This window comes from Penicillium chermesinum (genome assembly GCF_028974085.1).
Source record: "Penicillium chermesinum strain IBT 19713 chromosome Unknown utg000002l:1.0-5270490.0:1.0-5274688.0, whole genome shotgun sequence".
Taxonomy (NCBI): Eukaryota; Fungi; Ascomycota; class Eurotiomycetes; order Eurotiales; family Aspergillaceae; genus Penicillium; species Penicillium chermesinum.
Genome location: NW_026695312.1, coordinates 2,574,156 through 2,588,640, shown reverse-complemented (window position 1 = coordinate 2,588,640; position 14,485 = coordinate 2,574,156). Strand labels below are relative to the sequence as shown.

The following is a 14,485-nucleotide window of genomic DNA, read 5'->3' as shown; positions in this document are numbered from 1 at the left end:
TTCTGCTCGCTTCCCTCTCGGCGAAGCTGAAAACCCAGGGGCGCAGTTGCACCTTCCATCTCACCCTTTCCCAACTCTCGTCGAAATTTCTTTACACATCTGACCATGGATTCGGAGACGTTGTCAGACGTGTCGGACTTGAGCTCCGTGCCTTCTTCACGTGAAGCCTCCCCGTCGTTAGAGTCGGCGGTTCGGTACCCAACGCCTTCTTCTCAGGATGAGGATTCTACGCGCCAAGACTTCTCGCTCTGCCCGCTCGCGGCGCAAAAGAGGAGACGTAATCCGCTACCAAAGGAGCGCACCACCCAATATCTCGACCTAGCCAAATCATCCTACACACAGAAGGCGGAGACCGAACTACTGGTCAAAACTATACGTCATCAAAAGGACATTGTCGTGATCGCCGGCGCCGGCATCTCTACCTCGGCGGGTAGTAAGTTTCCCATCTCCCTTGGCCGCCTACAATGCGGGATATAGTCTCACACACGTAAAAGTTCCCGACTTTCGCTCCGCGGATGGTCTCTTCAAGTCCCTGCCCAAAAAGTACAACTTGAAGGCCTCGGGTAAGCTACTTTTCGATGCTGCCGTCTATCAAGATGAGAACCTCATGGCACCTTTCCACGAACTGGTCCGATCACTCCACTCTGAGTCTGCAAAGACCCAACCCACCAAATTTCACAATATGCTCGCGCGCCTAGGAAAGGAGAATCGCCTTAAGAGACTCTACACCCAGAACATCGATGGGATCGAAACTTCCATGAAACCCCTGGAGACCGAAATCCCTCTTAGCAATGTCAAAGGCCAGTGGCCAGTCACGATCCAACTCCACGGCAGTATCCAGAAGATGATCTGCCAGAAGTGTCGCACCGTGTGTGACCTCATTCCCCGAGAAGTTCCTAGCCGACCCGCCTGAGTGCCAACAATGCTCAGAGGTGGATGAGACTCGCCAAACCATCGGTCAGCGCAGCCACGGCGTCGGGCGCATGCGGCCCCGGATTGTCCTTTACAACGAATACAACCCCGACGAAGAAGCCATCACATCCGTGATGAACGCAGATGTCAAATCTCGCCCCCGCGTACTCATCGTTGCCGGGACCAGCTTGAAAATCCCAGGAGTCCGTCGTCTGGTTAAAACCTTGTGCCCCATCATCCGTGGTCGCAAGGATGGCGTCACCATGTTCATTAACAATGAGCCCCCAGTTGGCAAGGAATTCGAGGATTGTTTCGATTTAATCGTTCAAGGTTCCACCGACCAAGTCGCTGATTTAGTACAATTAAAAGACTGGGAGGACTCTGCGCCTTATACCGCGCCACTACCTGAGCCCGAGTTTGGTCCGCGACCGGAGAACGAGACTTCTGACTTGGAGCAAGGCAAATCCGGTGAGAATGTTGCTGTCGTCATACACACTCCCAAGAAGCGGCCTCGCAGTGATACTGGCCTCTTGACGCCCTCGAGCCGCGACGGTTCATCAATGGAACCACCGTCCAAGACGACAAAGATCGCGAATCCAGCCAGCCGTGGTCGTCAACTCGCCGACGTCCTAGGCAATAAGAAACCCAAGGCTGCGTCCGTCAAGGGCCGCAAGAAGGCACCTGCAGCTACGATCAAGAAGCCTAAGGGTAAGGCTGCACCGACGACGGCACCGGCGGCGAAGATCACAAACTTCACCAAAGTTACCAAAGCCAGCAAGGCTCCCGTCTCGTCTGGCAAGAAGGCAGCCCCCAGCAAGACAATGCACCTGGTTACAGCTACTCGGAAGAATGTCATGTTCCCTGGCCTCGTGAAGAAGGCTGGAGTCTCCGAAATGGATTCGATTGATCCCGCGTCGCTCCCTGATTCTTTGCCCCTGGTTGCACCTTCGTCCTAAAACTGCGTGGACCCCGAAGTCTACTTTCAGTTTTCAACCTCACCACATATTACCTCTTTTTTTCCTCTTTCGGATCTATTATGTCATGGTGCATGTCGGGCGCTCTGGGGTTTTGTTTCCGTTTTTCTTTTTTTTCTTTTTTTTTTTTATCTGTCCCTTTGAAGAATCATGGCTTGAATTTGCCGGGGATTATCTGCCTTTTTCTTTGTTATCCCCATCCGTCTTCTTGAGAGATACCACCGATAGAATACGGTTCATTGCATCCGGAGGCGTTGGCGTTCTGGCCTGGGGGGGAGGGCTTGCTTCATTTCAAAACAAGTGATATGTCTTAATGTGATCTTGCTCCATTATCGATGTGCTCCTCGCATGAGTTGAGCCAGTCATAATTGTATAGTTCAAGTTATGAGACATACATGCCTTTGGCAACTCGATTTCTCGGATCATGACCTGGCCTATGCAAATTGAGTAGACGTAGTGCACTGCCCTTCTCAACTACTTCGAAAATCCACTGCAGATACCATTTCGCACCTAATACCGTATAGTGAGTTGAACCTGAGTTCAAGAAAATCGATCAAGAAACCGTTCGTCATTATTTGTATCATACAGCAACGCCAACCATGCTGATCAAACCCACCACAAGAACTCAATATCTTAGCCAAGTCCCATGTCATCGCGCAACTGACTAGCAGGCCCATCCTCATCTTCTGTCTCCTCGGCATCCGGGTCCATCGGCCTCGGCGCCTTGTCTAGATCCTCCACCCCATCAATGTCGTCCTCGACCCGGTGGCTCTCCTCCTCTTCCTCTTCTTCTTCGTCCTCGTGTTCGTCTTCTTCCTCTTCCTCCTCAATATCTTCTTCCTGGGTCTCGTCCCCTTCGCCACCCCCGGCCCCTCCAGCAGCACCACCCTCGGAAGCGCGCTTCACCCGCTTAGTAGGATTATCCAGCATCTCCACATCCTCGTCCCCATCGTGTGGCGCTACGATCCCTGAATCGCCCTCTCCAGTCCCAGACGCGTCGCCTGCACCATTGCCATCGCTCTTCTTTGCCTTGCGCTTCCCGGCCTTGATCTCCATGTAAGCTTCCAGCTCCTGCTCGAGACGGCCGCGAAACTGGTCGAATTCGAGGTCTGTCAGGGCGGCGAAGACATCTGAGGGGGCAAGAGTGCGTTTCAGGGTGGCATCGTTAGCACTGCGGTAGTAGTGGATCAGTATTGCTTTTTTAAGTGCCAATGCGACAATGGGACGCCTGTGTAAGCGAGGATAGCTCTCGTCCCGGCCAGTGAAACTTACTGCGACGAGAGGTAAGACACGAACACCGTCGCGGCCTTCTGGATAGCAAGCACGGCATCCTTCTGGATCGTCGTATTAGGTGGAAGGACCGATTTAGCGAGACGGACTGTGAGCGAGCGCGGGAGGAGGTAGTCCTGAAGAAGTGGCGTTAGTGTTTGGAATCATGGCCGCCGGATTTTCCAGCTCTCGTCTAGAAAGGGGAATGGTGCCAATTATCCAGGCTGCATCCAATGCTTACTTCGACGCTGACGCCCAGCTCCGCCCGCGCCTTGAGCTGCTGCTCTGTCGCGGTAATGGGTTTGTCTGTGGGCTGGATTGGAGACAGCTGTGAGGTTTCGTCCGCCTCCGCCGGGGTCACGGAGGAGGTGGATTTGCGCGGTGGCATATCGGGTGGCTCTCTAATTGTCTTTGTTTGACAGAACGAGAAAAGGAGAAAGGCCAGGTACGATGTTTGGCGTTGAGTTTGCGGAGGGGAAGTTGCCGAAACGCGTCAATGGGCGATTCGCGGTGTGGAGACCCGCCTATTCTAATCGGCCCTTTCGTTATTTCTCCTTCACTTTATCGTCCTCTTCCAGTCTTCGAGGCATTTTGCCACTTTATATATACAACCATATCTATATCTTTCGGGACTCTTATTCTCTGTTGATTATTATATGTCTACCTTGCTGCCTTTGTCTTAAGCCACCGTCGTTCTGGGCCTGTCGTTACTCTCCTTGGATATCTCAAATTTATTTCGGGGTGTCAAGGACATACAGGCAAGAGATGAACGAAGGGACAAGAGTAATCAAGAACATCTCATACAACTGCGACCATAACCACATATCATGACCCTCACGTTCCCTCCAAGCCCTTCCACATGGTCGGCATTGTACGGTATCCCGCTGCTACTAGCCTCGCCCCGGGGGGGATTTGGACATCTAAGTAAAAGAGGACGCCCCCAGACAGCATCTCCAGTGGAAGACACGGCGCTATATATGAAATATAAAGTTCTCGCTTGGTAAGGAAGCCTGTCGTACATGGGCGAATCTGCTATTTTTTGCTGAGAATGTCTGTTCAAGAGAGCAGGTCTACTACCAACGACTATCCTTTTCATAGCACTTGATTGCCACAGAGAGTATGCAACCTCTCATCATACTCGCCTGTCTTTGACCTTCTTCGAATGTTGCTGGCTTGCGAGGCGTCGAGCGACAGGCAGTGTGAGCGTGAGCTCAAGCTCGATCACCAAACTTAGCCAATAGGTCCTCAATCCTAAAGATATGATGGGCCGTCTCAGCTGTCATAGTAACATCAAGTGATCCTATTGACGACGGCTACTTGGACGACGAGGTTCCGGCCAACGATGAGGACTCGAACAACAACAATATCACCATGCATCTACCCTGAGTCACTCCAATGCGGGGAGGTTATATATTTCAAGTTGTGCAAAAGGGATAGTCAATGCTCAGTCAACGACCAATCTCAACAATCAGTAACCGCTCTATGGAGGTCTGAAGAATTTGCTCCAACTTTGATACTTTGCTCCCAACGAAGAAGGACTAATTGTATGAGGTGAGGAAACCTATATAACACGCTTCGAAGATCTCGAGTCGGGTCACCCGGTAATACCGTCTCCTATGCCCTGCCGATCCTCTCCTCGTGGAATGGCATAATTAAAATGGGTGACAATGGCGAGAAATATCTCTAGCCAGCAGTCCTTCGATATTAAATTGGTACCATATACTAAGGATTGGAATTCCTCTATAGCCCTATCAGAATAGACTTGTATCACCACATCGAGCCGGGAATATATGCCAAAGTAGCCAAAGAGCTCTAGTTTCTACCTCTCAGCTTCATCCAATGTCTTCACCACCTTGGCAGGCGAACCAAGGGCAACCGAGTAACTTGGGATATCCTTGGTCACAACCGAGCATGCGCCAACTGTGACCCCATTCCCAATCGCAACACCGGGCATAATCACAGAATTCCCTCCTATCCAACAATCATCTCCAATGGTAACCTCTTTCGAATAGTCAGGGATCTCCCGTCGCTCCTTGACCGACGTTGGATGTGTTGCAGCGTAAATATGCACATTAGGCCCAAGGATTGTCCGGTCTCCGATCCTGACAATGGCGCAATCGAGGACTACAAGCCTGTATAATTCGTGTCAACGCATTGCCGACGGGCCCATTCTTTCCAATACGCACCCGAAGTTGGCATACACCCCGTCACCAACAATGATGTTGCATCCATAATCTACTCGGAGAGGTGGATCAAGATCAACGCCTTTCCCTACACATCCTAGGAGCTGTGCTAGCATGGCCTCGCGATCTCGTGCAAGGGATTCAGGGGTGGCCTCGTCTGGAAGATAGTCGTTGTATTTTTTGATGAGCTTCCGCGCCCGCAGTCGCCCTTCGACCAATTCCGGTACAAACGAATCGTATCTGTGCAGGTGTGTTAAGGAGACTCCGAGCATATCAGTATTTCGATGGTTATACTCACAGCATGCCTGAAATCATCTTCTCGTAGTCATCGCACCACGGCGTATTGCCGAACCTCTTGGCCAGTTCAATAAACTCCTGGCTCTTAGTTACGCGTGCCATTGCAGCGCTTGCTCGCAGAAGGAGGATCTGGCTACGTCTAGAGAATGCTTGACCGGGTTATGTGCGAGTAAATTGATTGTGCGGGGTCGAGATCCTCCGGGGCTGTGCTGTCGGGACGCGTCCTCGGTTTCAGTCGATATGAGATATGGGGACCTATTCCGGTGCAAAGTCAGGGGTTTACGTGAAGAGCAATTTCCGTCAAAGTTCAGAGTCAATTAAAGTGTCCTGCCTATCTCGACCAAAACCAAATCGTGCTGCCTACACGCTAATCCCCCCTTTGAGAGGGCCGAAGAAGGATCGCACGTAAGCAGAGAACTCGAATCAAATCAATCTGTCACTCCTGGTCCACATCAAGCGTGCAATGAACCTTGGAAGCTTCTCGTCCCAGCTTTAACACATGTCCATGCAGCTGTTGAAATCCTTCATGCAGACCTTGTCCAACTCGGTCATATCCTTGCCTTTCTGGGCCATGCAATCGATATTGACAGATGTGCAATTATTGATGCACATTCCCATCGTTGGGACCATCATGTTCTCGCATGTCAACATGCACTTTGAAAAGGTCTGGACACAAACGGTGGCGTCCACCTGCGCCTGACCACTGCATGTGTTGCCCATATCGTGGCAACCGGACATGCAGGGACGAACTTGTCCATGTCGTGGTAAGTCATCATGTTCTTCGCAAAGGACGGGGTGGCCATGAGGAGGCCCAGCAGAGTACCGGCAGTACAGGTATACTTCATTCTGTTTATATACTGGTCAGAAGCAGGATTCAACACTGCATTCAGGCAAAGACTGATAACTTACTTGTCGGTCGAAAGGCTGGATAGAGTAGACCTTGGGATGAGTTCAAGCTTGTGGGATGGGGTTTTGGGATACGGGGTGCACGGTGTGTTTTTATACCTGGCTTGTGCTGGAGTTTGCACGTCGCTGAAAAGACCCCTTGGCTTTAGGTTCCAATGTAGATCCAATCATACCTCGCTCCAGCGCCCGGAGGCCATATCTCCTGGATTTCAATCTGTTCCAGCAGATATAAAACATGGAACTCTCGGATGCTGCGGGAAATCAAGCTGAGCGTTTTAGATTAGATTTTTGGATGTGCCTCCAACTCATGTCTGGATCACTATCCATTGGCCCGGACTTTCCATGGTTGTTTGTTTACTGTCAACTGTCAGGATTTTCTCATGACAGGAGCCCGTTGCTCCATATGCCTATGGATAGTCCAAAGCTCGAAGTGAAGGTGGCACAGTGCCTCAGTCTTGTTCTAGGACTGGACATTTCTGGGTGATCCTAAGCTAAATATATGGGTCCGCAGGAGCTAGCAGGAGCTAATAATCTAGCACGCCTTCATCAGAAGTGATCATATTTTTGGGAGGATATCTTGCTGCTTGTAGTATGACCGCGGAAGCATCCAATGAAGGATATTCCATTTAGCTCGAAAAGATCGTTATCTTAGGGCAAGATCCGAAGTCGCACAGAATCTGCTGAAATTAGGTGTCACAGATGCGTTGCCATCCAGATTCCGGCCCACCCTATTGACCATAGACTCGTACCACAAATCCCCTATTCACAGAAAATGGGATGCCTATTGTGATAGGGGCAGTTTCAACCGGATGGAATCTTTGACACGCATGATACCTCTACTACTAGTAGTTCTCTTGTCAGGCCCGGTAGCAGGTAGAGTTCTCATAGTATCTCTACTTCAATCTCTTATTATTTATGGCATCTTCATTCCGTGTACGCGAGACAAAGACAGGGGACGACCATATAATAGTAATGTGAGATATGTCTTGGTAATAAGTGTAACAGGCCGTTAGGAGGCTTCGATCAGGATCGAGTTCTGGAAGAACTTAAGCCAACTCTAAGCTGGGCGCAGCGGGCGCAGCGGGCGCAGCTGGACAAGGTCTGGTGGATCAAAGTAGAACCTAGTGGATATGAATCGCTCTCTGGTGAAGCCGACCGTACGCTGGTGCAATAATACAAATCCTGGTGACTCTGTGCCCTTTCAAGTTGCCTCCAGGCAGAGAGACGTGAGCCGAATCGAGGAAAAGCCACTAGGCTGATGAGTAGGAAATCCCCAAAGCTCGATGCCAGTGTTTATATGTGAATCATGGGTACTCTTTCCGGAGGAAGAGAAAAACGGGCTTTCCAAGGCTCGCACTATCCTGTTATGCTGACATGTTGCTTGCTTTTGTATCAAGGCTCTTCGACTTCTCAGCTGCCAATACTTCAATCTCAAACGAATATGGAACCATGCATATCGACTATTATTACGAGCACACGCTGCGGGCTTTCCCTAGTCTATATGCCTCTGGCTATTTATTTTCCAGCGCTTCTCCTGGCAAACATACTCCATTATTTAGTCATGTGGTACAAGAAAACATCCAGTCCATCTCAAATACACTCAAGTCGGGTAAATTCCAGAGGGGTACCCTCTCCACCGCGATCAGTAACCACCAGCGCTGTGTCATGGTCTGTCTTCACAGGCTCATGCCAGACCCAAAAATAGTGTTGCCTCTTAACAAACAGGATCTGGCCTCCCGTGATAGGACATTGTCTGGGCCAAAAAAAGCATCCAGCGGGGTCATGGTGTGTTCGTGATACCGCAACAAATTTGCCATGACCATCATGACCCATGTAAGTCCCCGAAGCAAGGTTCCTGAAGCCGAGATACCTGTCTTCATGCTCGTCACAATGCCAGAACATCTCGCGACCGCTATTTATCCCCCAAGAAACCATCTTCAATTCACCATATTCAACTCCAAGGAAGAGGTTTGTTTGAGGATCGCGGATGGTATAGGACTGGCCTTTGTATGGAACCTGTCCTACAGATGATATATGAGACTGGATGGGGCTCCTAGACAAAAACAGCTCGCTGGGAGAAGTATTCGAATCTGGTGGTGTAAAGGTTTTATCTTCGCCGCTGGTTGTGACAGATTCCGTATCATGCTCGTTGATTTCTGCAGAATAAGAGGCGATACACTTCATCTCTCTAGATTTATTCGTGTTCGAAGGGCAAGTGTTCTTAAGATGTGTAATAAGGTAGGAAGCGGGGTTTGGAGCAGGGGACTGGAATGCCCAGGTGACCTGCACGAACTATAGTTCAGCGCATTCTGGAGCATCTTCGAGCGGTATTGATTAGCCTCACAGGATTCAGGTACTGTGTCATTCATAAAGTCACCCAGACATATCCGCTTTAAAGAGGAAAAATGCTAAGATTTCTTGGCTTCAACCCTGGAATTTATCATGTCGCTTGCATTAGGAATCGACAACACGAAATCATGTGATCAGGGACACAATACTGGCATGAATTGCTATAGCGTAAAATGCTATCGAACTTGAGGATTTCTATATTAGAAGAATAAGGTTCGTCTTCTCCATGGCTGCTTTGATCAGTATGCTCTAGCAAAAGCTTGGCTCTAGCAATCAAGGACTATCACTATAATTACTATGCACATCCAAACACTTCGGAATGGCTATTTTGGCTCCTCTTTTGCCCTCTTCGTACGATCTGTGACTTCAATTACAGGCCATCCCAGTCACACGCACGATACCGGAGACCCAACCAACGCTGCTCTGGGAGCATCAGGTTCGCAGAATGCCGATGCTGGACTACTTATTTCAATGGCCATAACGAATATCCTGGCCTTTAACCCGTCGATTGGCGGCCCTACATGCCCAACTCCTCCGATTTCGGTGCTTGTCTGCATTCAAAATCTGTCGTCTCATCCAACCACTGTGTCAAATAGCAATCGCAGTGGAAGAAGAGGGGCTCTCACTCTACCCTACAATCGAAAAGAGGACTCTAGCTACTCAATTACAAATTATAACCATGCTCATGTGAATTTCGCTCTCGTCTAGAGATATTGACAAATGCCGTTAGAACTGCACATCCAAATGAAAAACGCCCACTTTTTGGTATCCGGAGAAATAGAAACGAGAAAAAGATGATGTCGTAGATAAGAGACGTGGACAATATTTTTCAGAGCTCTACTCCGCCATCTCCTCGTCGTCTCCTTCTCCATTACCCCACAAGCCCTCGATGGAGAACTCCTTTGCCCACTCAGTAACAACATGGGCAGTATCCACGCCAGGAGCGGCGGCAGTGGCCGTGGCAGCCTCGGCTGTGCTGATAACAGGAAGGACTGGGGCGGTGGCCCAGCCTTGGATGCGGCCGTCTCTCCAGTCATTAATCACAGTCATAGCGGCGCTCTCCAGATTGGGCACGCCGCCCCTTCCAAGACGGCCGCGCTTGCGCGCGACCTGGATCAAGAAGTCTGTGGTCTTGTCACCGTTGGTAGGGAATAGAGAGGTGATGCCGTATACGTCAAGCATCTTTTGGATCAGGTTCTCGGACGCTGAGAGACGTTTCACTAGCAGGTGTACCGCAGGGATAGGGTCCTCGATGTGCTTTGGTGGAATAGCATTCAGCAGGATGAGACGGGCCTGCTCGTTCTCCTTGGACTTCTTGCCGGTCTTACCGTGTTGACTGGGGAAAACAATTCCAGGAGAGTCGATGAGCTTGAGCTTATTATCGATCTTCACCTCGCGCAGGTTGGTGGTCACTCCGGCTTCCGCACCTGTTGGGCAGGCGTTGCTGGAGCCCTTGTTTAGGCGAGCAGTCAGAGCGTTGATCACGGAAGACTTGCCGACGTTGGGGTATCCGATGACACCGACAGAGATCGCCCGCTTCAATTGCTTGGTGTTGGCATAGGACTTGAGGGCACGGAAGAGGGTCTCCGAAGTACCCTTGACGGTCAATTGCTTGTGGTCGAAGCTGTGCGCATTGGGGGCACCGTTGGAAGCTTTGAGGGGAAGGGTAGGGAAGTAGCGGCGCAGGTGCACCAACCAGGCCTTGAGCACTGGTGGTGGGACGAGATCGATCTTGTTCAGGATGAGGATCAAGCGCTTTGAGCCACCAGCTGCGGTCATGATCTCGTGCTCAACCTCCTTCGAGCGGGTTCCCTCAGGGTCACGGGCGTCCAAAACGTACAGGACCACATCTGCGGCCTCGGTGACGTTCTTGAAGACTTTGTCGAAGGCCCTCCGTGAGCTCTCCTTGATAGAGCTCTGGCCACCAACTAGTTCGGGGGCAGTCGTGTCGTCGAAAGTGACGCCGCCATCGTCGTCCTCGTCCATTTCATCGTCATCCTCATCCATCTCGTCATCTTCGCTCTCATGCTCTTCATCGTATTCGGTCGCACGAGCTCGGGCAGACGCAAGAAGGGCAGCCATAGGGTTCGACTCATCGCCTTCATCCATATCCTCATCCAGCAAATCATTCTCGTCGATAACAGCCGCCTGTTGATCGCCGCCGCCCTGGGCCTTTCTGGCCTCGAGCTTGCGGAGTCGTGCCTCCTCTTTGATACGCTCTTGTTGCTCGGCCTTCAGTCGCTTCTTCTCTTCGATCTCGTGGAGCAGCTTGTCCTTGAAGGGGAACAGGTTAGGAATGCCCGGGTCCTTCTTGACTTTAGACCGCCACTCGGGGTTCTATGAAAGCCGCAGCAAAAAAAAGTTAGAACAGGAACTCAGAAAAATGCAAGAAGATGATAAGTCCCATCGCCAGACTGGTCAGCATACCTTCTTTGCATTTTTTCTTTCCTTCCGCTGCTTAGCAACTGAGGCTTTTTCAATCTTGTGCCGCAAGCGAACGGGCACACGCTTGGAGTGTTTGCCTATGGAAACAGTCAGTATGAGGAGACCACAGGCTGGACAGAAGGAATCTGTTCACGAAAACTTACCGATTTTCATGTTTCCGGCTAATCGAACAATTCACGAGAACTTGCCTGTTGCAGTGCCTCCACAACTCGATTGGAAAAAAGTGAGTGCCAAGATTTCGATAAGCGGAAAATAAGTTTAGCCGATCGCCTTGACCAAACAGTGCAAACAGGCGGGTCCGCTACGCTATCAAGAAGGCCTTCCGACAGGACTTTCATCCAAGGCCAGCTTACTTTTAATTTTCTTTCTTTCTTAAGACTTATAGACCTAGAGTTGCTTTTGGAATTTTCATAATCCTTCCAGCGGGACTGCTTCATCTGCCTTGAACCCTCGGCGCATCTCCAAAGCAGCATAGCATTGCACATTTCATAACACCCCTCACCCCACTATGTCGACAGGAAGCTTCTCCGCGCCCTCGCAGGTTCACACCTTCGATGGGCTTTTATCTGACTTTGACGGCACAATTGTTGACTCTACCGAAGGTTGGTCTAGCTGCTACGTTAGACAAATTCCTATGTGACAAAATGAAAGCTAATGCGACTGAACAGCAATCGTGAAGCATTGGCACCTGTTAGTAGCCAGTTAGCTCGGGTAACAATATACAAGTACATCAATTCTAATAAGGCACACGCACAGAATTGGTGAAGAGCTCGGTGTCGACCCCAAAACAATCCTAGCCACATCCCATGGCCGCAGAAGCATCGACACAATGCAACTATACGACAAAACCAAGGCCAACTGGGAATGTACGTTCTCTTCACAACCTGACTGCACCCACAACTCCTACCAAACTAATACTAAACTAATACCCCGCAGACGTAAACTACATTGAAGGCCGCATCCCGCAACAATTTGGCTCTGACGCCGTCGAGATCCCAGGGGGCCGGGCTCTCCTCGCCGCTCTCGAAAACGCCGGCGCCCGCTGGGGCGTCGTAACATCCGGCACCTCAGCCCTCATCGATGGCTGGCTGGGCGTGCTGAAGCTCGCACGGCCAAGCGTGCTCGTTGTAGCGGAGGATGTCGACAACGGCAAGCCTGATCCCAGCTGCTATCTCCTGGGCCGCAAGAAGCTTGGTCTCGAAGACTCGACTTCGATTGTTGTGCTGGAGGACGCGCCGTCGGGAATCAAGGCAGGCAAGGCTGCTGGGTTCAAGGTGATTGCGCTGAAAACGACTCACTCACTGGAGAAGCTCCAGGAGGCGGGAGCAGACTGGATTGTAGAGGATCTGCGCAGCGTCTCGGTGAAGGAGGTTGTGGATGGGCGGGTTCAGATTGAGATCAAGAATGCGTACCAATGAGTAACGGGTCCGGGAATTGTGGCACTGGGGCTGAGGGTCAGATGCTACTGCACGGCCTCCAATCTGCCGGCGCTGAGTTACACGGCATACTGTAGATCTTATCATGAACAGTAACGTGCTCTCAGGTTGTACGATGACCATGGAGTTCGTTCTCGAAGTTTAATTCCTGTAATTCTTTCCTATTTCCTCGTAATCTCTGCGTATGTATTGGTCAGTTTTGGCTGGAGACTCATGCAGCCCAGCTGGAACCTGATGAATCTTGGTTGTATTAGCTCGAGCCATCCGAAATCCTGATCATCAGTCTGACAGAGCTTCGGGACGAGACGGGATTATCTGATCATATTGGAGGCCTAGTTTAGTCGGGCCCGATACAAGGGTCTGACCCTGCGCAAATCTAGACCGCGCTCAAATTGGAAATGGCGGGCTTGGGCACGTCTCGAAAGTCGTATCCAGGTCTATGAATGACTATAACCGCTATCTCCAAGGCCATGGAACTGCAGCCTAGGCCCCCTTGGCCATCACGCTAGAGCTTCGGCCGAGATGTAACCGTACGTGTCTTCCAAAGGAAGGGTCTAGATTCAGTGGCAACAAAGCTATTAGACGACAGGGATAAGCCATGTACGTCTCTTACGACTAAACACCTAATTCAAGATCTCTCGCATCTACGCACCTTTCCTAGGCTTTGCTAGAAAAAGAAAGGATGTCTGTGGCGACGGCGGTCCTGAAACGACCACAATGCAACCCTTGCAGGGTGAAGCTCCGTGTAAGGGCACGTTGCATGTCGTCGGCCGGTAGAGGTATGACGGGGATCTGTTTTTCCTGCCGGAACCTCATATATGCAACAAACACATTCGGAAACCCCAGCCTGCAGCAGAGCTGCGAACTGGCGTTCATGCACACGATCTAGTATAGTCAGTTGGGGAATGAATCCCCCATAATCTTCAGTTAAGTCTCTGGACTCTGCTCCTCGGGGCAATGCTCCGGGTGTAGAGGAATCGACGTCGCATGGCACGACACCTAGACGTAATTGTCAAACTTCGAGATCTGCAACCCGGCCACGGTATTCTGTAGAAGCAATTCACGAGGGGTGATTTACCCCGGCAACAACAAGGCGCAGTCTCCACGTAGCTTTTAGCCGATGCTACTCATCGACAGCGGAGCGGCCCTCAGGAAGAAAGGGGGCACACAGCTTTCTCCCCCCAATGAAAATCGAATACAGTATCCCCGGTGGGCACAGTCATGCAAGGGATTCCAGGGTAGAAGGCTGAGAAAGCAGGTTGCATCTTGCGCACGGTTCGAGCAGAAAGCTGCTCTGCCAAGCTAAGAAGCTGCCGGCAGGATCCCGAGCATCACGGCAATCCAAGCGCAGTAGCGTTGGAGGGCGGGGTTCCAACAGAGAGAAAAAAAAGAAAGAAAGAAAGAAAGAAAGAAAGAATAATGCCTCGATCGAACGGCGATCGACTGGCGGGCAGATCGCGTCGATCCAGCCGATTGTACACTACTGTACGATGGGACTTGATGGTGATCATGATCGCCCTGACGCATTGGCAGCATCGCTTCCCCTCGCAACAGCATGCGGTATGGCAAAAGTGGCAGGGAGGGAGCAAAAGCCCATCACGTACATGAAAGCCAGGGCCAGGTGCTCGTTTCTTTTGGTACTGGTTCCGATCTGGACCGCAGGATCGCGATGCGCTGGGTCAAGGTCGAACGGGTGTTGCGGGCGGATCCTGGG

At 50.9% G+C, this 14,485-nt stretch overlaps 7 protein-coding genes across 7 annotated transcripts; 2 read left to right on the top strand and 5 right to left on the bottom strand.

Annotated features, from left to right (window-relative positions):
* Positions 1-105: 105 nt before the first annotated feature.
* Positions 106-1,868, top strand: N7468_001808 (putative SIR2 family histone deacetylase (Hst4); the record flags this gene model as incomplete). Its single annotated transcript, XM_058471105.1, has 3 exons — positions 106-433; positions 495-868; positions 891-1,868. The coding sequence occupies 3 exons, from the start codon at positions 106-108 to the stop codon at positions 1,866-1,868; spliced, it is 1,680 nt and encodes a 559-aa protein (XP_058334246.1).
* Positions 1,869-2,519: 651 nt separating this feature from the next.
* cbfA (uncharacterized protein) lies at positions 2,520-3,543 on the bottom strand (the record flags this gene model as incomplete). The annotated part of the gene is made up of 3 exons (XM_058471104.1): positions 2,520-3,057; positions 3,159-3,292; positions 3,397-3,543. 3 exons carry the CDS (start codon positions 3,541-3,543, stop codon positions 2,520-2,522), a joined length of 819 nt encoding a protein of 272 aa, XP_058334245.1.
* A 1,431-nt stretch (positions 3,544-4,974) lies between these two features.
* On the bottom strand, positions 4,975-5,737 carry N7468_001806 (sugar O-acetyltransferase; the record flags this gene model as incomplete). Its single annotated transcript, XM_058471103.1, has 3 exons — positions 4,975-5,287; positions 5,342-5,578; positions 5,637-5,737. 3 exons carry the CDS (start codon positions 5,735-5,737, stop codon positions 4,975-4,977), a joined length of 651 nt encoding a protein of 216 aa, XP_058334244.1.
* A 390-nt stretch (positions 5,738-6,127) lies between these two features.
* On the bottom strand, positions 6,128-6,480 carry N7468_001805 (uncharacterized protein; the record flags this gene model as incomplete). Its single annotated transcript, XM_058471102.1, has 2 exons — positions 6,128-6,289; positions 6,337-6,480. The coding sequence occupies 2 exons, from the start codon at positions 6,478-6,480 to the stop codon at positions 6,128-6,130; spliced, it is 306 nt and encodes a 101-aa protein (XP_058334243.1).
* Positions 6,481-8,131: 1,651 nt separating this feature from the next.
* N7468_001804 (uncharacterized protein) lies at positions 8,132-8,725 on the bottom strand (the record flags this gene model as incomplete). Its single annotated transcript, XM_058471101.1, has 1 exon — positions 8,132-8,725. One exon carries the CDS (start codon positions 8,723-8,725, stop codon positions 8,132-8,134), a length of 594 nt encoding a protein of 197 aa, XP_058334242.1.
* A 1,002-nt stretch (positions 8,726-9,727) lies between these two features.
* Positions 9,728-11,488, bottom strand: N7468_001803 (GNL3/Grn1 family GTP-binding protein; the record flags this gene model as incomplete). Its single annotated transcript, XM_058471100.1, has 3 exons — positions 9,728-11,227; positions 11,318-11,412; positions 11,479-11,488. 3 exons carry the CDS (start codon positions 11,486-11,488, stop codon positions 9,728-9,730), a joined length of 1,605 nt encoding a protein of 534 aa, XP_058334241.1.
* Positions 11,489-11,843: 355 nt separating this feature from the next.
* On the top strand, positions 11,844-12,753 carry N7468_001802 (HAD family hydrolase; the record flags this gene model as incomplete). The annotated part of the gene is made up of 4 exons (XM_058471099.1): positions 11,844-11,937; positions 12,004-12,025; positions 12,092-12,201; positions 12,272-12,753. 4 exons carry the CDS (start codon positions 11,844-11,846, stop codon positions 12,751-12,753), a joined length of 708 nt encoding a protein of 235 aa, XP_058334240.1.
* Positions 12,754-14,485: the final 1,732 nt, after the last annotated feature.